The sequence below is a fragment of the Squalius cephalus genome (genome assembly GCF_949319135.1).
Source record: "Squalius cephalus genome assembly, chromosome: 11".
Classification (NCBI taxonomy): Eukaryota; Metazoa; Chordata; class Actinopteri; order Cypriniformes; family Leuciscidae; genus Squalius; species Squalius cephalus.
In genome coordinates, this window is record NC_137132.1 from 30,504,245 (window position 1) to 30,527,528 (window position 23,284).

Below are 23,284 nucleotides of genomic sequence, written 5' to 3' on the forward strand. Positions count from 1 at the left end.
CAACAATGAGCAAAGCCACATTAGAATACAGCTGAGCAGCAACCCACCACACACACACACACACACACACACACACACACACACACACACACACACACACACACACACACACACACACATATATTTTGAGCCGAAATATCTGTTATATTACAAAGCACATGCACAAAGTGCACAGCGTTTTACACATGCACAAATGTATGATGCACAGATATATGCAAGCGTATAACGGAAGACATCAAAATGAAAACACTTCTATACATGACCCAAGACAACAGGAGGAAAACACACAGTTACTTCCTGGGGCTGCCCAAACAAACTACATAACTCCAGCACACGCTCAACACGACTGAAAACCACATCAGTGCCTGAGCAACATCAGAGAGGCTCTCACCGAACACAAACACAGACAGCCAGTTCTGCGGCTCCAAACACACTGGCAACAACATTAGAAAGAGAGAATAACCTCTTTCTTTAAAAAAGAATCATTTATAATACAAAAGTTCTAAAATTATACAAAATGTGTATTAATAACCTATTATAGCCTTCCCTTCAAATTCTCCAGTTATTTACCTGTTTGTTTATGAAGCGGCACGACAAGCACTTCCATACTTCACCTTTAACTATTCGTTTCCTAATAAAAGCTCAAGTTCTAGTCCCACACACAGACTGGGACGCCCGCTTCACCCCTCCTCCCACTGAACGCAGATCTGTGGAGGAACTTCCACAGTGACCCAGAGAGAGAGAGAGAGAGAGAGAGTGTGTGTGTGTATGTTCCTCTCAGCGTGCCGTCCCAACACACGTGCAGCCTTCCCAGCTGCTGCGACACAATCCCTGAATGCACAGAGCGAGAATGAAAAAAAAAAAGAAAAGAAAAAGTAGGGGCTGCAGGATTTACCTGAAGAGGAGTGGAGAGCATGTTTCGAAGGCAGGCTGGGACCTGGTGTTCCTCTCTCTCTCTCGCTCAGTGTCCCTTTTGTTACCATTCAGTGGAAACTTGAGAGGCTCGCAGGCATTGCCGAGCGAGCGCAGAGGGAGTCCATCCACACACACTTGGACTTTCACCCATGCCGAGTGGGAAACGTGCCCACTCAATGAGAGCGTGTGTGTGTGTGTGTGTGCCATAGGACTTCCTCCATCCGTACACACACATACACACACACACACACACACGGCGGCTCCTGCAGGCCACTCACAGGCAATGGGCGCTCGCTTGCTCTGGCCTGAACTGATCTGAGAGCAGTGGGAAGCCCCGGAGAGCATGAGGACTGAATGGATGTTGCGGCCTGAACACATGTTCTCCCGGCGTAGGACCGGCCCGAGCTGGTAGGCTTTACTGCAGGGCTCGGGGAAAAAGCACATCTGGATGTGTGCAGGAGTTTTATTTGGCACCCGAGTGGCATGGAAAACTCACAGTTGGATGAGTGCCAATGACAATTAAAAAGTATTCAATCACATACTGACTAACAAAACAAACTGTTGTCTTCACTCGCTCCAACGAAAACAGTAGCCGTTTTAAACATCATCAGTTTTAGTAATGAGCTGCTTAAGGCACTATCGTTAATCATTCACGCCATAGAAACGGCTAACGTATGTACATAACTGTGAATGTTTTCTAGTTTGTTTGAATAAATATCTCAGATGCCATCATTGGAGCTTAGCATGCATTTAATCCTGACCGTTCCTTTAAAACCTTATTTAGTCTTATTTAAAAACTCTTGATTTGAATTGATTCTGATTAAAAGGTAGTTGTAAATTAGTCACATGAGATGAAGAGGTTTCGTATATTATAAAGGGGTTTTATTATGTACTGTATGGTGAAGTTCGCCACCTTAATGTATTTCGCTAATCGCTACGTAAAATGACGAGAGCCACCATGTTTCACTAAACATCGGAGAGGATCCTCACGCTCATCGGCTGCTGTTGTAGTAGATACTCTAGTAGTGAGATGGAGGAGTGAAAATTAGACAGTGAAACACTTTTGCAAGGTTTATTTCTGGTGTTTTTGCCTTTATTTAGATAGTATAGTTGGAGAGAGGGCAGGAAGTGAAGTGGGAGAGAGAGAGGGGGATGGGATCAGAAAAAGACCACAAGGTTAATTGCATTGCGTGTCGGAGCGCTGCCCATGAGGCTGTTGGTTCCAAGTGAAACACACTTATTATTGCGCTTTACCAGCGGAAACAACGGGAGAATCAGTACCTGTACGGCTGAAGATGCAGAAAAGACCGACAAATACCCAAAAGCATGCATAAACATCAGTATCCATGTCAATAGATGGCAGTGCAGTGTCTCACACCACTGTGCTATCAGTGCGTAAAGGTGTAATAAGTTAGCCTGGTTAAAACCAGACCATTCTCAGTAGTAACTGAGTTATGGTCTGGCAAAGCTTCATTAATAACTCATTTCCAAAGGGGCGTCACCAACGGACGTCGCTCAAATGCCTCTGGGCGCAGTTGGATAGACCTAAAACCAGAGCAATCGTCATCGTGTAAAGCCATATGCTGCATCCCAATTCGCCTAAGTTACACTACGCCATAAAAGTATGTACTCTTTTTGTGAAGAAAATGTATTTACTTTTGAATGTGTAGCAAAAAAGTAGGCAAGCTTTGGGACATACTACTTCGTCATCTTTATCGGACGGATCTGTCACTTAAACTGCCCTGTCAATCATCGTGTCACAGTTAAAATCCTCTATTAAATCTAATTTAATTTCCTACCGTTTCGGAGAGAAATGTAGTAGCACGTTCATCTGCCAGTGGGTCTTTCATGGAGACTGTCCTCATGTGTTTGCAATTTGAATATAATAATGCATTTAAAAGTTGATGCGCTTCACCAACGGACGTGGCTCAAATGCCTCTGGGCGCAATTGGATAGACCTAAAACCAATCAGAGCGATCGTCATCGTGTAAAGCCCGCCCCAACGTTTCTGATTGGTGCCGCGATTTCGACGGATTAGAAATGGGCTTGAATGAGCTCTTTGCCAGACTACTTGAAGAGCAAATCTAAATTTGCAGGAAGTTGTCTGGGTTTTCCCAAGCTAGTAATAAGTGATTCTCTACAGAAACATTTTTTGTTATGCTGGTTGAAAGTCTCCTCATATCCTGATAGCAAGCAGTCTTAATGTATTTTTATAAATATTTATCGTCTGTCCGAATTAAATGATAGCATGTGTTCCCTGTCAGTAATGTGTGTTACCACTGCGCAGCCTGTTCACGCAGACATCATACGTCATCAGCGCGTTCACGAAAGCTGTGCAGACAAACAACCTAACTTTCCTCCTGAACCGACAACAAGTGGCACTGGCAAAGGATCATCGGAGCCAAGCAGACTCTCAAAACACGTTTTGCTAGCTACACAACCGAAATCTTGCGGCATCTAATTCATTTTTAAAAAGTTGTTTGCGTTGGTTATTGTAGTACTGTTACTCACTTTACTGTAAAGTTTTCTCACCGGTGAATGACACATGATGTGTAATCCAATAACATAGTCTCTGGTCGTCTCTCTTCTGGTCTGTGAGAGTTTTGGAGGAGGCGTGGCTTTGGACAGCGATTTGCAGGAAAGGTAGGATTGAATGCTTTCAATGCTAGCAGGCTAAAGTTAGCATTTCCCAGATCACCTACTGCACCTTTAAAATTCACAAACTCGACGATGCTAATGCAAGCAAGAAAACTTCATGCATCTTTAATATTTATTCATTTGGGATTTTTTTTGTTTTTCAAAAACACAGTTTTAAAATATGTTTAGCCATAATAGGTCTTCCATTATGATAAATGACAAAGTTGAGAAATGTTTAACTGTATGCAAATGAAGACTGACTTTCAGGAGCGACAACCAATAGGAGTGAAGATTGTGTCTGGAGTTCAAACATTAAAAAAATGTAGGCAAGACTGGACAGATCATTTTTGGAGCAATTTCACTATTCTATGCTTTTCCTATCAGAACTGCCGGAGAGACACATTTCTATGCATTCATTGAAAAGGGACAGGTTAAAAGATGAATCTCAGGATTTTAGGAATTGATTTTGGATTGTTTAAATGAATATTAAAGTTAATTTATTTTATAACCTACGACACCAAACCAGTCTCAACCAGTTACTTAACATCTAAGGATGCATGCAATTAGCGATCACTAATTATTTCTTGAGCGTTTATTGTTGCGTGCCCAAACCCCTCCTTTTCACTTTGAACACAACCATTTCAAGACAACGGTAGTACATAAAAGTTTACTGCCTGCTAGTAATTGCCTGCAAATTCTTTTACTGCCAAATTGAAAAATGAAAATGCAAGGGAAAGGTTTATTGCACTCTGAATGAGCCTGTGCTTGAAGAACCAACATTATAGATTTATTAATGTGATCATATAAGAGAGTATCAGAGTTACTTTTACCTTTGGACAGGTTGTGGTTCAGAAAGGCCTTGAGATCTCCACACAGAGCTGGTGCGCCAACCTAAAAGAAGAAGAAATTAAGGAAGAGTTAAAAAGAAAAAAATATTAGTTTGCAATATACAGTGCAAATTAACACTGTAATTTTTAAAAAGTTTTTGTTGATGTTATTTATTGCTGCCTTCTTGGCCAGGTCCATCTTGTTATTTAAATCTCAAAATAAGTTTGGAAGGAAGGAAGGAAGGAAGGAAGGAAGGAAGGAAGGAAGGAAGGAAGGAAGGAAGGAAGGAAGGAAGGAAGGAAGGAAGGAAGGAAGGAAGGAAGGAAGGAAGGAAGGAAGGAAGGAAGGAAGGAAGGAAGGAAGGAAGGAAGGAAGGAAGGAAGGAAGGAAGGAAGGAAGGAAGGAAGATGGCTCCAAAAATGGATAGTTAGTTCAAACATGAAATCATTTCATAAGATAGCAAAATATCAAACAAAGTACTTATTTTAAGCATAAACAAGACATACAAGGATTGTTCTAAATCATACATTGTCATTTCACAAATATGTTTCTTCTGATACTGAATCAATACTTTAATCCTTGTATTTTCTTTATCATTTATTATTACTATTTACATATACATCTGTGCGTATCTTTTCCAAAGGTCAATTTCACTTTCAAAAGTTAAACAATCGAGCTTTTATTTTGACAGGTAGTCAGAAAATAAATGTATGTCGGCACAATTTGACAATCGATAAGCCATACCGTGTTATCCATTTTACTTTAATATATATAAATAGTGCAGCCCTAATTTACACTGACACAGATTACAATGTGATAAACTGATGTGCTTTAATAAACATTTTTAAATTACAAACTGGCAACCAAACTGACCAAGTTATAAAAAAACATTTAGTAATTGTTTTAAATAAAACACATCTATGTTTTCATGGCTTGCTGTGAACTGTGCGGCATCAGATTATTGCGCGGGAAAGCCAGCAGACTACAGTAGGACAGAGGTCTGTTTCTGAAGCGATAGCATGATATCTCACAGCAGCAGAGCGGCCGAGTCTGTGCTAGGCCACGACTAGAGAGGGAGAAGTAACACCTACAAGCTTCAACTGGCTAAAACTAAAATATAGAAGCGAATGTCATTTTAGCGAAGCGATTTCCTTACCATGCACAGCCGGAGAGCTACATTACACCAGTAGTGTTAGCCACTGAAAGACTGTGAAAATCTATAGAACTGAAGGCTTGAAACGGACGAGTAAACAGATGTCGGTCGAGTTTACAGAGACATCTATTCACAGGGGTCGGAGGTCGTGGAACATGTCACCATGATTTAATCAACATGACATCACAGAAGGACATTCAAACTAAATGAGAAATGTCAGGCATGGGTTCTCAGTCTATTGTTGTACAGGGCATTATAGTTTTATACACTAATCATCAATGAGACTTGGGAATACTTTGCTATGAAAACTTAAAGACCTGATAAGCTGTTATAATATCATTACATTTAGTTTAACAGAAGTGGTTTCTCTCATCATAGCATTATGAAGTCACAAAATGATGTGGGTTAGTATTACATCCGCAACATAAGAGCAGAATCCAACACCAGATGACCTCGAAAGCCTTTCAGAAGATCTCTTCTGCTTTTGTTTTGACAACAGCAGAAACAAAGTGGTTAACATGTTGACACTGAAACCGTGAATTATATAACCTGATGTTCACACACACGTCAGAACTCACCGTGTTGGCCATCATAGTAAAGATGACAGGGCTGTTTCTGTTCAGATCCCCTCACGCTCACAGCTGCACAGCCCCTGTAGACACACACACATTACAGTCATCAGGTATGTGTGCACTGACACACACACACACACACACACACACACACACACAGTCTGTCCTCATGAATGATCTCGATGATGATGATGGAGGTAACACTGATGACCAGAGATGACAAAAGGGACAGTGAGAGGAGGAGACAGAAAGGATGGAGGAGGATCCGATCAGGACCCCCACAGCACGCTACCTTCTAACTTTCTCCCCCACCGGAAAGTGTGTGTGTATGTGTGTGTGTGTGTGTGTGTGAGGGGGGGGGGTCATTCCCTTTCTATTCTTCTACTCATCTATCCATCCATCTATCTGCGGAACAATAATCACAGGGACAGAGTAAACCGAGGCAACTCTTTCCACTAAATATGCACTTTTCAATAAACACGATGATAGCTTGCCACCTAGTTAAAGGTGCACTACGTAACTTTAGTCCCTCTAGCGGCTAAAAAAACAAAACTTGAACATGAATTTTGCGGATGAACTTTGTTTTGGTTGTTCTTCAGCTGTGCGTGTTCAGATGAATGTGATTATCCTACAGCTCATAAAACATTCACTACTAGGCTGAACCAGTGTAGATGGAAAGGATCTCAAGCTGACTAGCTGAAGACGTTACTGTAGCTTTACCCATTAATAGACACGGTACTTCCTTGAAAATAAATTCCAGCACAGTGATACAACAACCACAATAAAATATCACACTTCACAATATATAATGCTTTACAATGAACTCCGTTAGAGAGCAACATATGGAAATTTATCTGTTCAATAAAATACACCTCCACGTCGCTTTTACATTTCACATCCCTCAGTTCTCTCCATCGCCGAAAAGCCAAGCTTATGTTGATTCTTGTTTTATTACAAGCTCTGTTGGTTCTCTTTTCACCAGCAGACTCTCCTCTGTTCAGAGATTGTTTAACCCTTTGACACATAAGTTTAAAATATTCTGGCTGACCCCCCAGCGTGAGTTTTTCAAGGCGACTGTTATTTAGGACGTATCACTTTATGGTTTCCACGGTGCCGCCTCATTGCTTGTCACGTGACACACCGCAGCCACAACAGCGCTGAATGAATGATGATCTGCTTTTATGTAATTTTTCCTTTTTTATTCAAAATATTCACAAATTTTTTAGCTATGGCATGAAATATTTGATATTCCGATTGCCAAATACATGCAAGTGGAAGTGTTTTGTTGTTTAAACACCTTTATAACGATCGCCTTAATTGAGCTGTATGCGCGATGGGCGCCACGCCATGTTAGTTTGTGCCGCAGACGCAGTTCAGAGAATCGGATCTGTTGGATTTACAACACGTGAATTCATTCACTTCTCCTGAAATAGGCTACATGAAAGTAAGTGGCTGGTGAACTGGGAGAAGAATAGAGTAAACTTTAAAGTTACTTAGACAATGTTAATCTGATATGAATAAAACGTTTCTAATTATAATGGAAAGGATTATTATTGCCTCTTCCATAGACATCAGTGTTTATTTGACAAACTCTAAATGTATTGTTTTTTTAGTACTTATGTGAATATGTCTGAACCCTAAAATAAACATTATGTGGTTGAAAACACTGAAAAGTTATGTGATATATGATATATGACAGTGCCAGCCAACGCGCGAAAGCACATTTGATGCACTGACCGTTCTAATCACACCGGTGTGGTCGTACGCTCCAGGGACCAGCCTAGACTGATCACACCGGTGTGATCGTACGTGCGAAAGGGTTAAAACGGGTGATTCTCCGGAGGTTGGAGATTTAGCCGCTCCATGTCTTTGTGACAACTAACCTGTGCCACTACCACACCGGACACACGTCAAAGTAGCCAGATCTACCTTTCCCTATTTGCGGATAAGAAGAGACATGCCTTTTGAAAATCCGTTGTCATGTGTCTGGTTTCCTTTAAATTGGTTTAATTGAATTGTTAAGGTTCCTTAGGAATTGATTGAAAATGCTCGCTCTGCTCTGCGCCGGTGGACACGCACGCGTTGGGAAAATTTCCTCACAGTCACATCCCTGGCAGAGATGAATGCAAGTATGCAGTCCTTTTGCACATGATTTCTGTATTACTATAGCGGTCGGTAACAGACCTCAGTCCTCAAGGGGATCCATCAAATCTCTTTGCCATAGGTTATCGATAGATTAATATACTTTGAACTAGCTCAGGAAGATTCAAACTACTTCTCGGCCTTGCCATAGAAGACAGGTACTATAATACAATGCCTGTTGTAGCTCTCATTGAGGCAACCGGAAGCATTCAAACTTTTACACACACCACAATGCAATTTATACACTTCAGAGTGAGCATATGTACATAAATGAAACCAATGCATTTGCCAAAGTAAACCTCTTCAACATTCACTGATTTTGACCCTATATAGAGATTGCTTTACTTGCACAATTGCGATGAATGTTTGCGTAAACATACTGATGGAAGTAACCCAACATATGCAAGTGCGTAAAGGTCACACCACAAATTGAAGGTCATCCACTTAGACGGCACTGATGATCTTGTCATGCTACATGTGCACTCAAAACAAGCATGGTTCCGTCTATACTTGTGCAAATCAATATTTTCTTGAGCGTGTCTCCATGTAGTTCCTTTAAGTATGCTAATGCCGGTGCCCATATGATCTGTGTGTGTGTCTTTGTGGCCGGGGCTTTCGGAGGAGGCTGGGAGAGGTGTAGAGCAGACAGCTGGTAAGCCTGGCTGGGGTGGAGGGGGTGAGGCAGAATATACAGAGAAAATCAATAGACGGGGGGGATCTAGCCCTGCCGCCCTGCCGCCCACCGCCCCAGTCCCACAATACCCCCCTACAGCCCCCCGCCTGAGCCACACATAAAGGCCTTTTGTCCCAGTGGGGAGAAGCCTGACACAGGAACCAGAGAGAAGCTTCAAAGTGGCTGGAGGTCTCTCCTTCTATTCTCTCTCTCCTTTTCTATGTCGCTTGCCCTCCCCCCAATCTCGATTTCTCTTTTCCTGGGTGAGGGAGAGGCCACCCAGTAAATGTAAGGGAACTCAGGTCACCGTGGCTTGACGCGCTGCACTGGTGACATGACACTAAAGAGACAACTTGTTGCTGAGTAAGAGTGGACAAGAATGGAGCGGGACAGCACAGCAACCACATGATGACAAAAGATTTCATTTGTGCACTGTAAATCAAGTCTGCTGTCATGCTTTGTTCCCCGTTTGCTGGACAGTCCTTTAAAAAGCCTCTTGAGATCATAGGCAACTTGTTGAGGACATTCCACAATGGGCTTTATTGACCTCCATTTATTTAAACTTATGTGATTGTTCTCAATCACAACAAAAGGTTTGTTCGTCTAATTAGCGGTGCTTGCTATTTATAATACTCATAGCTAAGCTAAGTTGGGGGATTGTTCAAATTCCTAACCCTAGGTATTAAACTTAACATCCCCAAAAACCACAGTGAAGAAGGGACCAGAGTCATATAGACATACAAAACCCCTTAAGGTAAGAACATCTTTAGTGATAAGTAGGGATGCACGGATATTTTCGGGGCCGATATCGATTTTAACAAACAGCTACATGTATTAGCTGATTCTGATACCAATACTGGTCACTTGCTCTCTTATTTATAATGTTGTCATTAAAACAAATTAGTGTTTTGATCGTGTTTTTAATAAGCAAAGTTCAAAAACACATGCATTAACTAGTTTATTCCTGCATCATAAAATAATTCCCATTGAACATGGATTGGACCCATTTAACATTCAGAAAGAAATTCATACATGTTTGAAACAACTTGAGGGTGAGTAAATGAGGACAGAATTTTCATTTTTAGAGGGATATTTCACCGATTAGCATTAAGCTTTCTATCAGTAGAAACCCGGTAGTATTTTCGAATGACTAATATGAAAATATTATGCCAATAATATTAAATAATATTATTAATATCATGTCCCCCTGAGACGAGAGATTTCTGTATTGTGTGTCTGGAAAAAAACCTTCGGTGATGCAAAAATCGCCATTTTGCGTCATCGGAGGCTTTTTTGTCCAAAGGCGAGAGACTCCAGCCAGTAGGAGGAGCTTGTTCCGCATGTCTTCAACCCGCCCATAGGGGGATCTCACGATAAAATGGCGTCTTTTCAGTTTCGAGTCAACTAGTAGCCTAGTTGTATCATTTCTTCCGATACTGCCCTCTGTAACCGGTAGTAGGGCTGTCGCGATAACCGCAAAATTGTAAAACCGCGCTACTGAGAAGCCAACCGCAGAGGAATGCAAGTAACCGTAGCAACCGCGATATTCGCATGTTTTCTTTTTTGATAAGGCTATACCCTTCTTGTTTTGAACTTTGTGCATGTGTATTGAATGTTAAATAAGTTAATAATGATAACAAGACTGTTTTTATCATGGTGACTTGTACAGAGGCTTCATTGATTTGCACTGAAGACTTAAAAGACAGTGAATGAGAGAGATCGACTGAGCGCGTGCGATTACCTGCGTCTGTCTTTGAGGTCAAGTGAAGTCATATGCGTGAAAAGCTTTCCATGTCCAAGGAAAGCGAAATATTTGTCGTGTCGTCCTCTTAACGTTTAAGGGGATTTACCATGAATGGCATTAGCGACACGACAGTGCTGGTCAGCATCCACAGCGCGAGGAAGCCGCGGGAATCAAAAAGCAGCGAGTCACGCATTGAATCAATGCCATTTAAGCGTCAGCTTCAGCGTTACCCATGCGACGCATTGCTGGTCAGCTCAGCCTTGAAAAGTGGAGCTTTTTTAAAGAATCAGCGTTTTTGAACGTGTTCATTGAATGAACGGTTTAATGATTCACTCAAAGACAGTCCATTGCCGTAACAATGTAATGCGTGCTGATTGACAGCCTTTCAATGCGCAGAGACGCTGTTTAGTTTCGGTTACATTGGTTACTGAAAATGTAGGCTACTTGTTTTTGTGCATGCTGACCACATGGTAAAACCTTTTTATATAGCAACAAATAAATATATATATAAATAAATAAATAAATGGTGAAATTACCGCATACCACGCTATTGAGCCACTCAAAATTACCGCAAGGGAAATTCCTTCACCGCGACAGCCCTAACCGGTAGGCGTGGCTTGGGAGTGGCCTCGTAGCGCAGCGAAGCAAGTGCATTCTGGGAATTGTTGTCTTTCATCCACATGAGCCAAAAATACATTCTCTGGCTTTTCTCAGTCTAGAAGACTCCAACTTCTAAAATAATTTCACATTTCTACTACATATATGACCCAATTTAAATGTACAATCATCTTTCCAGTGGTGAAGTATCCCTTTAATAAGTTAACTATTCCTTTAACAATCATAACTATGGGTTTTCTTAACATAGGGTGTTTTTTTGCTGGGCACAGAATATTAAAGAGACAAACAAAAACATGCTGGCAACCAATTCCTTAAAAACTACATAGAATATCTTAGCAACTGCACAACCCTGACAACCACCCACAATTTCTTTAGAAAATGTTAAATTCAAAGCACCACGTAAAAGTCCCTCAAACCCAGATTAGAAAATCACATTGATATTGATCTTGTACAAGCTTTGATGTTTTAATACTTTAATGATGAATTGGGTATTAACTAGCTATAGGTCAAATGAACTTAGTCTTATGTAATGGAACTTTTTGCACTGTTGTGCTGATTTTAGCACAGTCATGCTGTGGTTTTCACATGCTTGGACGCGCAGCAACAAAACGGTTGTGTGCAGGGCAGCGTGATGCACTGAAAGCGCAACAACACTAAACAGATGAGGTGGCGTTTTAAATGTAAACATGCATCGCTGCTCTTCAGTGGCGAGCCGCTCAGAGCTCCCACATCGATAACGCACACAAACCACAGATCAACTCAAGGACATCTATTACACTCTTACTGCCACTGTCAGGGTCATTTTACTTACTAATAAACCTTGACCGGGGTAATTAACCAGACCAATTTCAGACCACATAGCAACACCTATAACACCTTAGCATCATGGTGGCGGTCTAGAGCATTTTATAGGCATTATATCATGGTTATTATGGCTCACCTTCTAGTTCTCTTCCCATTACACGTGAGCTTTTATCCTTGTATGTGGTCTTAAGACACAGTCTCCCTGCCGTGACCCTCCCCTCTATTGTCATTCTCTTCCGTCCTTCAGTTGGCCTGCCATAAATCCCCAAGATCTTCGTCTGTCAGCCTGACCTCTCATTCTCTCCCCCATCTTTTTTTCCCCCTTTCTCCCTCTCTCTGCTCATCACTGTTCTCTCTTCTCTCAATCTCCATCATCGATAGACTGAAGAGCACTGACCTGGAAGAGGTGCTTCTCCTGCAGACTGAGGCTGACACAGTAATGGGGGGCTGAGGAAACAGGCCGGCCTTGATCATTTTAGGGTAGTTTAGGGGGGATGGGGGTCATCGATTCAAAATTATGAGGTTTATTAAGTAGAACAAACAAACGGTTGTGCTGTACTTCAGGTTTCATCCTAAACCAGGGTATTTATAAGTGTCCCATCGGCTACACAGAGACCAATGGCACCAGATAAATGAGGGTCTGAGTTTGTATTAATAATAAAAAAAAATTAAACATTTATTATTTTAGGTTTCTTGCTACTTTAACGTATATTCTAAATTTGCTCAGCTTGTTTGGAGAGGAAATAATAATTTAATTTCCAACGATTTGATAAAACTCACAATTTTAACAAAATGTATTCATTTCTGAAGGCTTGCATTATTCTTATATTCTAATTAACTTGCTCAGAGATAATAAAAAAATATATAAATATTCTATGGTTTAATTATAATGGTCAGAAGAAATAACTGTACAAAGCGATTTTGGGATTGATCTTAAAAAAAAAAAAGAAGAAGATGATTATTATAAACTAGAGAAACTAATTTTCTCCACCAATACGATAGACGAATATTCAGAATGATATCTGCCGATACGAATAGCTTAAGGAAAATATCCCTCCCAACTAATGCTAAACTACACAGGAAACCCTCTCATTTGGTACATTACTATAATATTAAAGGCTAAAATTATCAACAGACAAACATTGATGCACATCTTGATGGAAATAAATGTTGTGGTGGCATTTCCGTCAAGAGGTGCATCAATAGCAAATTGCAAATGCAAGAGTCCAGCACTCTGTAAAGTCTCCTCCAGCACATCCCAAAGACTTTCAGTGAATTAAATGATTCTTCATGCTCCTCACAGCCATTATTACACAATCTGAGCCTGATGAATCTTGACACTGTCATCCTGCAATATGGTCATGATGTGTTTTTAAAGAAATGAAAAGCTACACACTCCATCAGTTAGGGTTAGAAGAACTGTTGCCAAACATATAACATGCTAGAAACATAATAATCACTGCAATAATGATCCAATCATAGACTCTTGAGCATTTGCCAATTTAAATGCCCCTTTCAAGGAAAGTCGGCGGCCATATTTGCAACGCCTCCGAACAGCTATTTCGGGCATCCAAGACCAAGTCCTAGGCTATCTATCCTGAAATCTCAAAAACGGCTTGCTGAACTCACAATTAAATAACATTTCATATTAACAACAAAATCTGACATGAACTGTCCCATAAATGTTGTTTCTTATGCTTAAATAGGCTAGACGAGCCAATGCGCATGTGGAGTCCTAAGCCGAACCAGAGTTTTGAACGGCAGCTGCAGTGACGTAATGGCTTTACCAATCAACGATTGGCTCTTTTACTTTAAAAGGCGGGACGTACTCCTCCATATTGCGCACTGGAGTTTCTCCCATTCATAAATAATAGGAGTGAACCGTCTTTGTATATGTACAGTCTTTGTTTTATCGTCCGATAGCGATTATTGGCTGATACATTGGTGCATTTTAAACATTTTACTTTGAACGTAACAAGCCTGTGAGATAACAAGGGGATTGGTAATTTTTGTAATTAAATGTGTCATGTCAGGGTATCTTTCACAGGGCGGGTTTGGGCTTCAAACTTCAAATGCCCGGCTCAGACCCTGCAGTTCTGCTCACGGCTGGACTTAACATTGCAACAGGCCTTACTCTTGTAGGACTGGGAAAGTGCAAGTCACAATATGTTGCGCTGATGGTATTAAAAGTACTTTAATTAGATTAATTAGTAGTTTATTGTTCAAGTGAATTCAGTTATGAGATCTGCTGGCTGGTAGAAGCTGGTGAGCTGTAATCCATCAGCCCGAGCTGCATGTTACAGGGATCCACTTCGCAGGACTTTCCAATGGCATGGTGGGGGTTTGGTCTCCTCGAAGACCGACCACTCCCTCGTCTTTCTGTAACCCCCTCCATCTGTCACTTGTGCGGCTCAGTCCATCTCCATGGCAACAGCGAGGTCATCTACCGTTAATTGTGGGACAGGGACTGAGAGGTGCACAGCAGATAAGATGATATTAACGTCCGAAGCATAAAATAAGTTTGACACTGCAGATCTGAGGCTTTAGGAGCCTTTGGAGCAACATCCCCCCCATCACTCCTTCTGTCACAGCTATAAGGAGCCACACTCTACAGGAGGCCTCCGCTACTATAGCCAAACTGATTAGCGTGGGCTACACAGAGGACGAGAGGAGGAGGAGGAGGGTGACATTTGGTCTTCTGAGGGAGCGTATCCGTGTGTGCGTGTCTGAAATACAAACAGCCCGGCTCATGTTGTCATTTAAGGTCACTGAAAAGAGGAAGTCTACACAAACATGCTCAATAAACGGTGTGACGCTATATTCAATGCTGAGAAGCTGCACATGCCTCCACGACACCTGGTCACTCGCTTTCTCTATTCTTGAAGATGAAAAAAGATATGGGCGATCTACAACTAGCTCAATTTCACACTGATGTTTTACGAACTGTGCAAGAAAAAAATACTAGTACGTGTTGCTTTCTCAGAGCTGTTGCCATGACAGCAGCGTTACTGTAAACTGTCGTCTTCTAGTGTCAGTTATTGTCTTTCAGGGCAACTACGGTAATGGCAGAGTTTCATACAGTTTAAAGGGATAGTTCAAGTAAAAATGAAAATTCTGTCACCATTTACTCTTCCACATGTCTTTCCAAACCTGTAAGACTTCCGTTCATCTTCACAACACTTTTGAAGATCTTTTTAAATCTGATTGCAACTTCTGTCCCTCCGCTGACAGTTCAGGCAACTAACCACTTTGACGCTTTTAAAAAGTTCATAAAAAGAGATTGTAAAACGAATCCAAATGAATTGAGCAGTTTAGTAATCTGAAGTCTGAAATCTAAAGAGACTTGATTGCTGTATATGCTAGACTGATTGAATTTAGGCTTTTACTGACACATTAGCATTGATCAGGGGACATTAAACAGTAGCTCAAACGTGCAGTGTAACACGAGAATGAGGTCAAAGGAGAACAAAACGAGTCAAAAGGACTTTTTAACATCTGTCTTGTTCAAATACAGTATATCTGTCTGGCTTCTTCTAATATCCAGCATTCCATATTTGAGATGCCCAAGATTCCTACAACAGGAAATACAGGAAGCTCTAATTAGTCTGTCCCTCATACAAACACAGGCTGTGTACTCTTAAAGGGACAGTTCACACAAAAATGTAAAATTCTGTCAACATTTACTCACCCTCATGTCGTTCCAAACCCATTAGACTTTCGTTCATCTTCAGGACATCAGTGAAGATGCTTTTTAATGAAGCCTGAGAGATTTCAGTCCCTCCACTGTATGACGTCCCTCCATATTGATCAGCAAACATATAAAGAGCTCAACCGTGCTTGACATGCTAGACTGAACCTCATTGTTTTTAGGTGAACTGTAGGCCTGTCGCGATAATTAAATAACCGTCTGATCGCGATTATTTGATCTAACCGCGATTGTTTCAGACAACCGCGATTATTGCGCTCTTTTATAGACCTACGGCACAAGGGGGAGTCATGGACCAAAATAAATAGACAAGCACTAATTACGTTTTCCAGCAACATATTCAAAGTCATCTGAAGCCATTTCATAGCTTAATGTGAGGGACAGTAGTATATTTACATTGTTAAATTAAAGTTCACAAACTCTGCAGCTGTCAATCATTCCGTTCAGCATTCAAACAACGCGCGTCGTCCGGTTACGACAGGATACACGGTAAAACTTTCTCCAATGTGACATTGACGTTATAATGCTTGATCTGTAGATAAAGGGCTGTGGATTTGCATAAAATGACTTTATTTTGGAGTTTTTTGCTGTTTCTAAATGACTCGCTCGCTACCGTGTGCCTACACAGCACAAGGACTATGAATTGGCATCAGACGCGCAATAACTGGAGTTTAAAACTGTGAAGAAACAAATGATCAATAAACTGTTGGACTGATATACACTAGGATTTGTGCCCTCGACATTTCTTCACTTTGTGCCGTGAACTTTTAAATGCGCACTTGTGCAGCGCTGCGCACTGTGACTCCATGTTGCATTAAGCACATCATTCTGCACCCGCGATGCGCATACGCGCTTTGTTCCGCTCTGTTTTGAAGCGTATCATATGGTTTGTGCACATTTGTTTTTATTAACATGTTTAGATTTTATTCAATTACTGTGCAGATGTTTTCAAAAATTACTTTTTGCTGCTGATTTATACTCTCACTAAGTTTAATAAACAAATTGTCATAGCTATTGAATATATTTATTTAATATTTAAAGGTGTTAACTGTAATCTTACACTGCAAAATGATAACTTACAAAGGATTAAATTTATCACAATTATTTAATGAATGAAGCACAAAGCCCTAAAACAGACAATTAATCGGCATAATCGCCAAAGCCCTAACACAGACAATTAATCGTCAAAGCCCTAAAACTGACAATTAATCGCCATAACCGCAATTATTTTTTAGACAATTAATCGTCAGCCAAATTTCATAATCGTGACAGGCCTAGTGAACTGACCCTTTAACTTGTAACGTTCTGCCAGAAACATATTGACTGCTTGCGTAATTAAAAATGTTGTGTTGTCATTTTCCCTACACATCCACATTTCCTTCTCTTGGATAATACACACCAGAATGTTGTTCATTCCGCTCTTTTCCACACAACAAAATCAAACATTGACCACAAGCTGTCACGCTATAAAAGACCTCTGAAACAACTTAAGTTTCAGTCTGTTCCTCACACAAGGTGTTTTTATATCTTTGTCATCCTTGTCCTTTGATACACAACATGCTGATGTGAACTGACAATCTGATAAAGTGAATAATCAGTCCTTATTCTAGTGGTTCTCAACCAGGTCTCCACAAACTTCCAAGGAAGCTGCAAGACGACTTCAAAGTAGCCTATTTTAATTAATAAATGACTATTAATATATTCAAAAATAACCTAACTATAATCTCAGGTAAAATGCTAAACACATTTTCCCCTCTCAATACCTAGGCTATTGTTTTAATTGATGAACACCCAGCTCTTGAAACTTCTGGAATCACAAAATGAATTGTGATTAATGAATTAATTTAATTTATTTATCAATACTCTCGGTAAAGTATGAAAACGAACAGCTTTGATATCTCAGCTTATATGAGGATGGGGGCTTTGAATATTGTGTTGGACAACAGAGGCCTTCGAATCAAAAGTGACTGAGTGACTAGTCAAGCTATGAAGAGCTGATGTGCTTCTCAAACCTGTCCTGGACGACCCTCATCGGACACGGCCAATTCAAATCTTGAAAAGCCACTTGAAGACAAACCAAAAATGCACCAAAAAAGGCAGTTTTTTATGGTTGTCAATGGAGGAGAGGCTTCACTACGCTGAATAAACCTCTTTTCTGAGGAAATAGCTTCTCATTAATGAACTGACAGCTCATCGGCTGATCTTCAACATGTTTGCTCTTGAACATTAGTTTTGGATTGATCTATAACGCTGTTTTATAAGAGACAATGTCACGGACGATTACGCAACAGGGATGATTCAGTTTCCAACACTTCTCATTCATTTCTATGGAATTACATTCAGTGACGTCAAGGCTGTGATGTGATTGGTTATCAAGGCACACGTGACCCAAGTTCTCTAATGGTAGAGCCACGGACCCAAAACATATCTCCAAAACAAGTCCGTGACTGAATCTGAAATCGTCCCCAATACCCTCAAATAGGGCGTTATTTCATTATTTGAGGGAGCAGCCATTTGTAGTGGTGTCCGAAACCATAGCGGACGTTATCGAGAGCACTCATTCAATCCCACAATGCACTGCAATAACGAGTGTACAAACGGTGTACGCTCAACGGCTGTCCGAATTCACTCACTCGTTTTCATTCGCTCCTTCAAGTGAACAGTATTAGTGGACTAACGTAGGGAATAGTGATTGAGGGTTTACGGGACCATTTCTGCTGCAGTCTCTAGTAATGAGCTGGTGAGTTGAATCTAGATGAGGGAAACATACAAAATGTGCAGTGGGGGGGTCAACAGGACAGGTTTATTCTGATATGAAAAGAAAAAGTGTAAACAACTTGCTGTGATTAGACACATACTTTGAGCAATACAGAAACCTGATGCCAGATCTCCCGCCACCTAGAATGGAAAGTGCAGTGTTGTGACATGAATGGAGAAGGTTAAGTTTAGTCTCCCAGGAGGACTAGGCTAACAAACACACACACACACACACACACACACCTACGCTCTGTTCACACTCGCAGGCGGCGGAGCGCTAACTGTATACGAGCGTGTCCCGTGGGGCATGTTACAGTGACACTGAGCAAGACAGCTGGGAAATGGCGCCAAAAAGGATCCGTGGTGTGAGTGTTTTCTCTGTCCTTTCGCTCTCTTTTGTGCGTGTGCAAATACAAACACACAAAGACAGACCGCGGCCTCTCACGTGACAGCTGCGTCACAACAATGCAGCGTTAGGTCAACAGATCAATACATCTGAACTTTACATTCAATAAGCATGGCTGACGCCGAGCTTTTTCTCTAATACACCAGCAAAGACAGCAAAGTAAAGCCTCAAAAGAGCCACCAAATACGCAAGCGCACCCGCACACACACACATACACACACGGGAAAAGTTGCATGAGGTGCTGAATAGCAGGGGGACACCTGTCACAAAAGCTGTGAGCTCTGGGCCGGGGGTCTCATTTCCCTCCTCCTCCTCCCCACTGGAAGGATTAAATATCCAGACCGTTTGTGCGGGACCAACAGATGTCCGCCTCAAATCTGACACAGCCTGGCCTGCAATCTCAGGACACTAAGCCAACAAAAACCCCATGACCTCACACTCCACAGCTTTCTTTTCTAATTACCACACTAAACTCACTCTGAAATACATCTCTGTCTAAACTAAATTCACAATTCGTGGAATTTTTCTGGAATATGGTAGTAAAAATAATTTATCTCTGCACATCATTATTTTTTTCATTCATGTGCCTCATAATCTTTAATCAAAATAACTTGCAACAACATCTCTTCTCTGATGATGCGTTTACTGGCGTGAGGGCGGAGCAACCTGTCACTCACATGAGATCCACCAATAGCACACCACAACCATCCAATCAATTCCTGATTGACAAAATCAAGTCCCGCCCTACATTTGTTCTTGTTCGGGTTTTACTTGGATATGAATCACAATAGAGAAGAAAAGACAAATCGCAACTTCCCTTTCATGCTGACTTTAAACCTCTTTATATTTCTCTCTTTCTCTATTTTCTTGAATGTTTACTTCACAAATGAACAAACCTTAATAACAAGGTGAAGGTGTTTCTCCACAAAACCGTGCAAAAATAGACACTCAACGGGGAAAGAACCCATAGACAAAAAAATAAATAAATAATACTTCAAGAGAAACATTTTGGCATATATTCCTCAAAAAATGTAATATTAGAAAAGAAAAGGAAAAAAAAAAAGTGAAATAAATAATAAGTACCATGGTACTATGTTTTGGACATACCCTCATTGCAATAACATTGTATTTTGTTTGCCATATCAATTACAATGATTTTAGGGCATGGTACAATTGTAACAATATAGTATATAGACCATGGTAGAATTGTAAACATTGTACATGATAATGGCAATCACTCAGTACCATGGTGTGTATCAAATGCTCACAGTACCTGACACCATGACCGTACCATAGTAAAAATACAGCTGTGTGTTCCACTTTTCTGAGTGTTCCAGATGATTATTTACAGGATTCTGACAACACTTTTGTTCTTTATGACTGTTTTATGCATAAACGCGTTAAAATCGTAAAACTGACAGGAATATTCAACACTGTGCGCGCGAGCTGAGGTAAAATCTGCTCAGAAGTTTAAAGTGACATTATCGCCTCAAGGCCACAGTTTTATGAGTCAACCCGAGAATAAACTGCCTGTCTATTCCTATAACTTTAATATGAGAAGATGTCAGACAATAAATGTGTGGGTATATGAGGAACTTCTCACCGAAACGCGACGACAATCTCGCCAGAACCGAGTCCCCAGAGCAGCGGAAATGTGCAAAAGCTGCAGAACAAACCGACGATACACTCACTGTACGAGCCGCTCCCTGTGACAGCTCAACACACACACACACACACACACACTTGTTATAACGTTCACTTATCATTCTCTCTGCACTTTATAAGTGAATACAACAGCCTTATTAGAATTTAAGTTAAATTGAAGAGGATAAAAATAGGGCTAGCCAGAAATTGTCATCGAAGCTGGATGACACTGTTATTAATTTGATGAAATTGCACTTGTTCACATAAATAAATACAGCTAGCTCTGCAAGCTAATAATAAGCTGCAAGGTTTATTAATTGTTAATGACTCAACCCTACTTTTGAAAGTGAATTATAAACTCGTTTAATGATCGCCTGTAGCTGAACACATAAACAGCCGACGCTGCTGTCAAAATATAAAAACATTTATCCACAATCCACACAATGACACTCTCAAACCTCAATGTGTACATTCACACATTCTCAATGTATCCTAAATGCGTCAAGTCACGCCTTACCTTGGATTTCGGGCTGAAATGTGTCGAAATGGTCTGTCAAAGTGGAAAACAAACAACTTGTTAAATGTATGAGAGTGAAAGCGCAACCAGTAACTGCTCTTGCACTTCCTGAGTGATGAACTCCGCACACAAGCTTGGCGGTGGCAGTCAGACGGCGCCTCTGATTGGTCACACCTGCCCGTGACGTCACACGCCAGATGGACGATGATTGGCTATCCTGAGCGACATGTAAAGCAGGCGTGGCGCTCCTCATAAAGGCTGCATGCTATGCGGGGGTAATCAGATGAATAAAGTAATTTAAAAGGCTTTATGGTGATTTTAATTAGTGTATGCAGACAAAAGTTAAACAATGGGAGGTTGTGCGGTACTGCGCTATTTTGGCGTGGCGCGCCATCTGGTTGTTAATCCCATGTTGATGACGTATATTAATTTGACTTTTAAATATTGAATATGTATGCTTCGTTAAAAACAATAGAGAGGTTGTTTCTAATGGCTTCAGTGAAGCCATTCCCCGGTTTGGCTGCAAAATGCAGCAAGCTTTTTGAAAGTTGCTCAATTATTATTGAAACAAGCGAAGGGCGATTTCCTGTGGAAAGTTTTGTTCCTAAACCAAAGACATCAAAAGGGCATTAGCATATTGCACATTATTGCACTTGTTACATCACAAATGGTCCATAACAAATTAAGTGACTGGAAGGAAGGCGTTGCAGCAACAGCTTTATATCCCTAAAATGTTTCTAAAAGAGTTTAGTTGCTTGACTGACTTAACCTTAGATCAAATTAATATTAATTATGTGCATATATTGTTATATAGGTCACACTTCTATAAAATGAAGGAGTTCGAGGGAGACCAGAGCTATTTGACATCTTTTATGATATTTCTCAAGGCAAGTTACAAACAAAGCACTGCAAGAGATAGGCTACAGATTTGTGACTTTACAATATATATACACTCACCTAAAGGATTATTAGGAACACCTGTTCAATTTCTCATCAATGCAATTATCTAATCAACCAATCACATGGCAGTTGCTTCAATGCATTTAGGGGTGTGGTCCTGGTCAAGACAATCTCCTGAACTCCAAACTGAATGTCAGAATGGGAAAGAAAGGTGATTTAAGCAATTTTGAGCGTGGCATGGTTGTTGGTGCCAGACGGGCCGGTCTGAGTATTTCACAATCTGCTCAGTTACTGGGATTTTCACGCACACCCATTTCTAGGGTTTACAAAGAATGGTGTGAAAAGGGAAAAACATCCAGTATGCGGCAGTTCTGTGGGCGAAAATGCCTTGTTGATGCTAGAGGTCAGAGGAGAATGGGCCGACTGATTCAAGCTGATAGAAGAGCAACTTTGACTGAAATAACCACTCGTTACAACCGAGGTATGCAGCAAAGCATTTGTGAAGCCACAACACGCACAACCTTGAGGCGGATGGGCTACAACAGCAGAAGACCCCACCGGGTACCACTCATCTCCACTACAAATAGGAAAAAGAGGCTACAATTTGCACGAGCTCACCAAAATTGGACAGTTAAAGACTGGAAAAATGTTGCCTGGTCTGATGAGTCTCGATTTCTTTTGAGACATTTAGATGGTAGAGTCAAAATTTGGCGTAGACAGAATGAGAACATGGATCCATCATGCCTTGTTACCACTGTGCAGGCTGGTGGTGGTGGTGTAATGGTGTGGGGGATGTTTTCTTGGCACACTTTAGGCCCCTTAGTGCCAATTGGGCATCGTTTAAAAAAAGGGGGTCAAACACAGTATTAGTATGGTGTTCCTAATAATCCTTTAGGTGAGTGTATATATGCATGCAGGGCCTAAAATTAACACTTGGCAAGCGCCAAATGTGAGTAAAAATCAGTGTTGGCGTGTGTATGAAACTGTGTAACTTGCCAGTTGGCCGGTAACATTTTTGTGAATTCTAATGCAAAATTGTGAGAACATGAGCTTTTTTAAGCCTTTCCAATTTAAATATTCAAGCTCAAGAAAACGCGAAAGGGAACTCAATTCGTTGCTCGCACGTTGTGTGGGACATCTGAAGCTTGCACTCAGAAATCCGCGTCCCAGACAGCATGCGAATACTGAATTGAGCTTTCTTTCATGTCTTCTTGCGCTTGAACAGACATATTCAAACAAAAATGTCAAAATGCCTGTTGACGATCACA

At 40.9% G+C, this 23,284-nt stretch overlaps 1 protein-coding gene across 4 annotated transcripts in view; it reads right to left on the minus strand.

Moving 5' to 3' along the window:
• tfdp2 (transcription factor Dp-2) overlaps positions 1–21,233 on the minus strand; it is a 52,903-nt gene extending 31,670 nt beyond the window's left edge. Inside the window, exons 1-3 of one of the 4 annotated variants that reach the window (XM_079885864.1) lie at positions 21,117–21,233; positions 6,112–6,185; positions 4,383–4,443 (exon numbers count right to left, since the gene is read on the minus strand). In XM_079885864.1, the coding sequence (XP_079741990.1) occupies positions 4,383–4,443; positions 6,112–6,126 (76 nt within the window). In that variant the 5' untranslated portion in view covers positions 6,127–6,185; positions 21,117–21,233. Of the gene's footprint in view, positions 1–570; positions 840–895; positions 1,005–4,382; positions 4,444–6,111; positions 6,186–20,558; positions 20,671–21,116 lie in introns of those variants that run through there. The other 3 variants (XM_079885865.1, XM_079885863.1, XM_079885866.1) reach the window with 3 other exon arrangements.
• Positions 21,234–23,284: the final 2,051 nt, after the last annotated feature.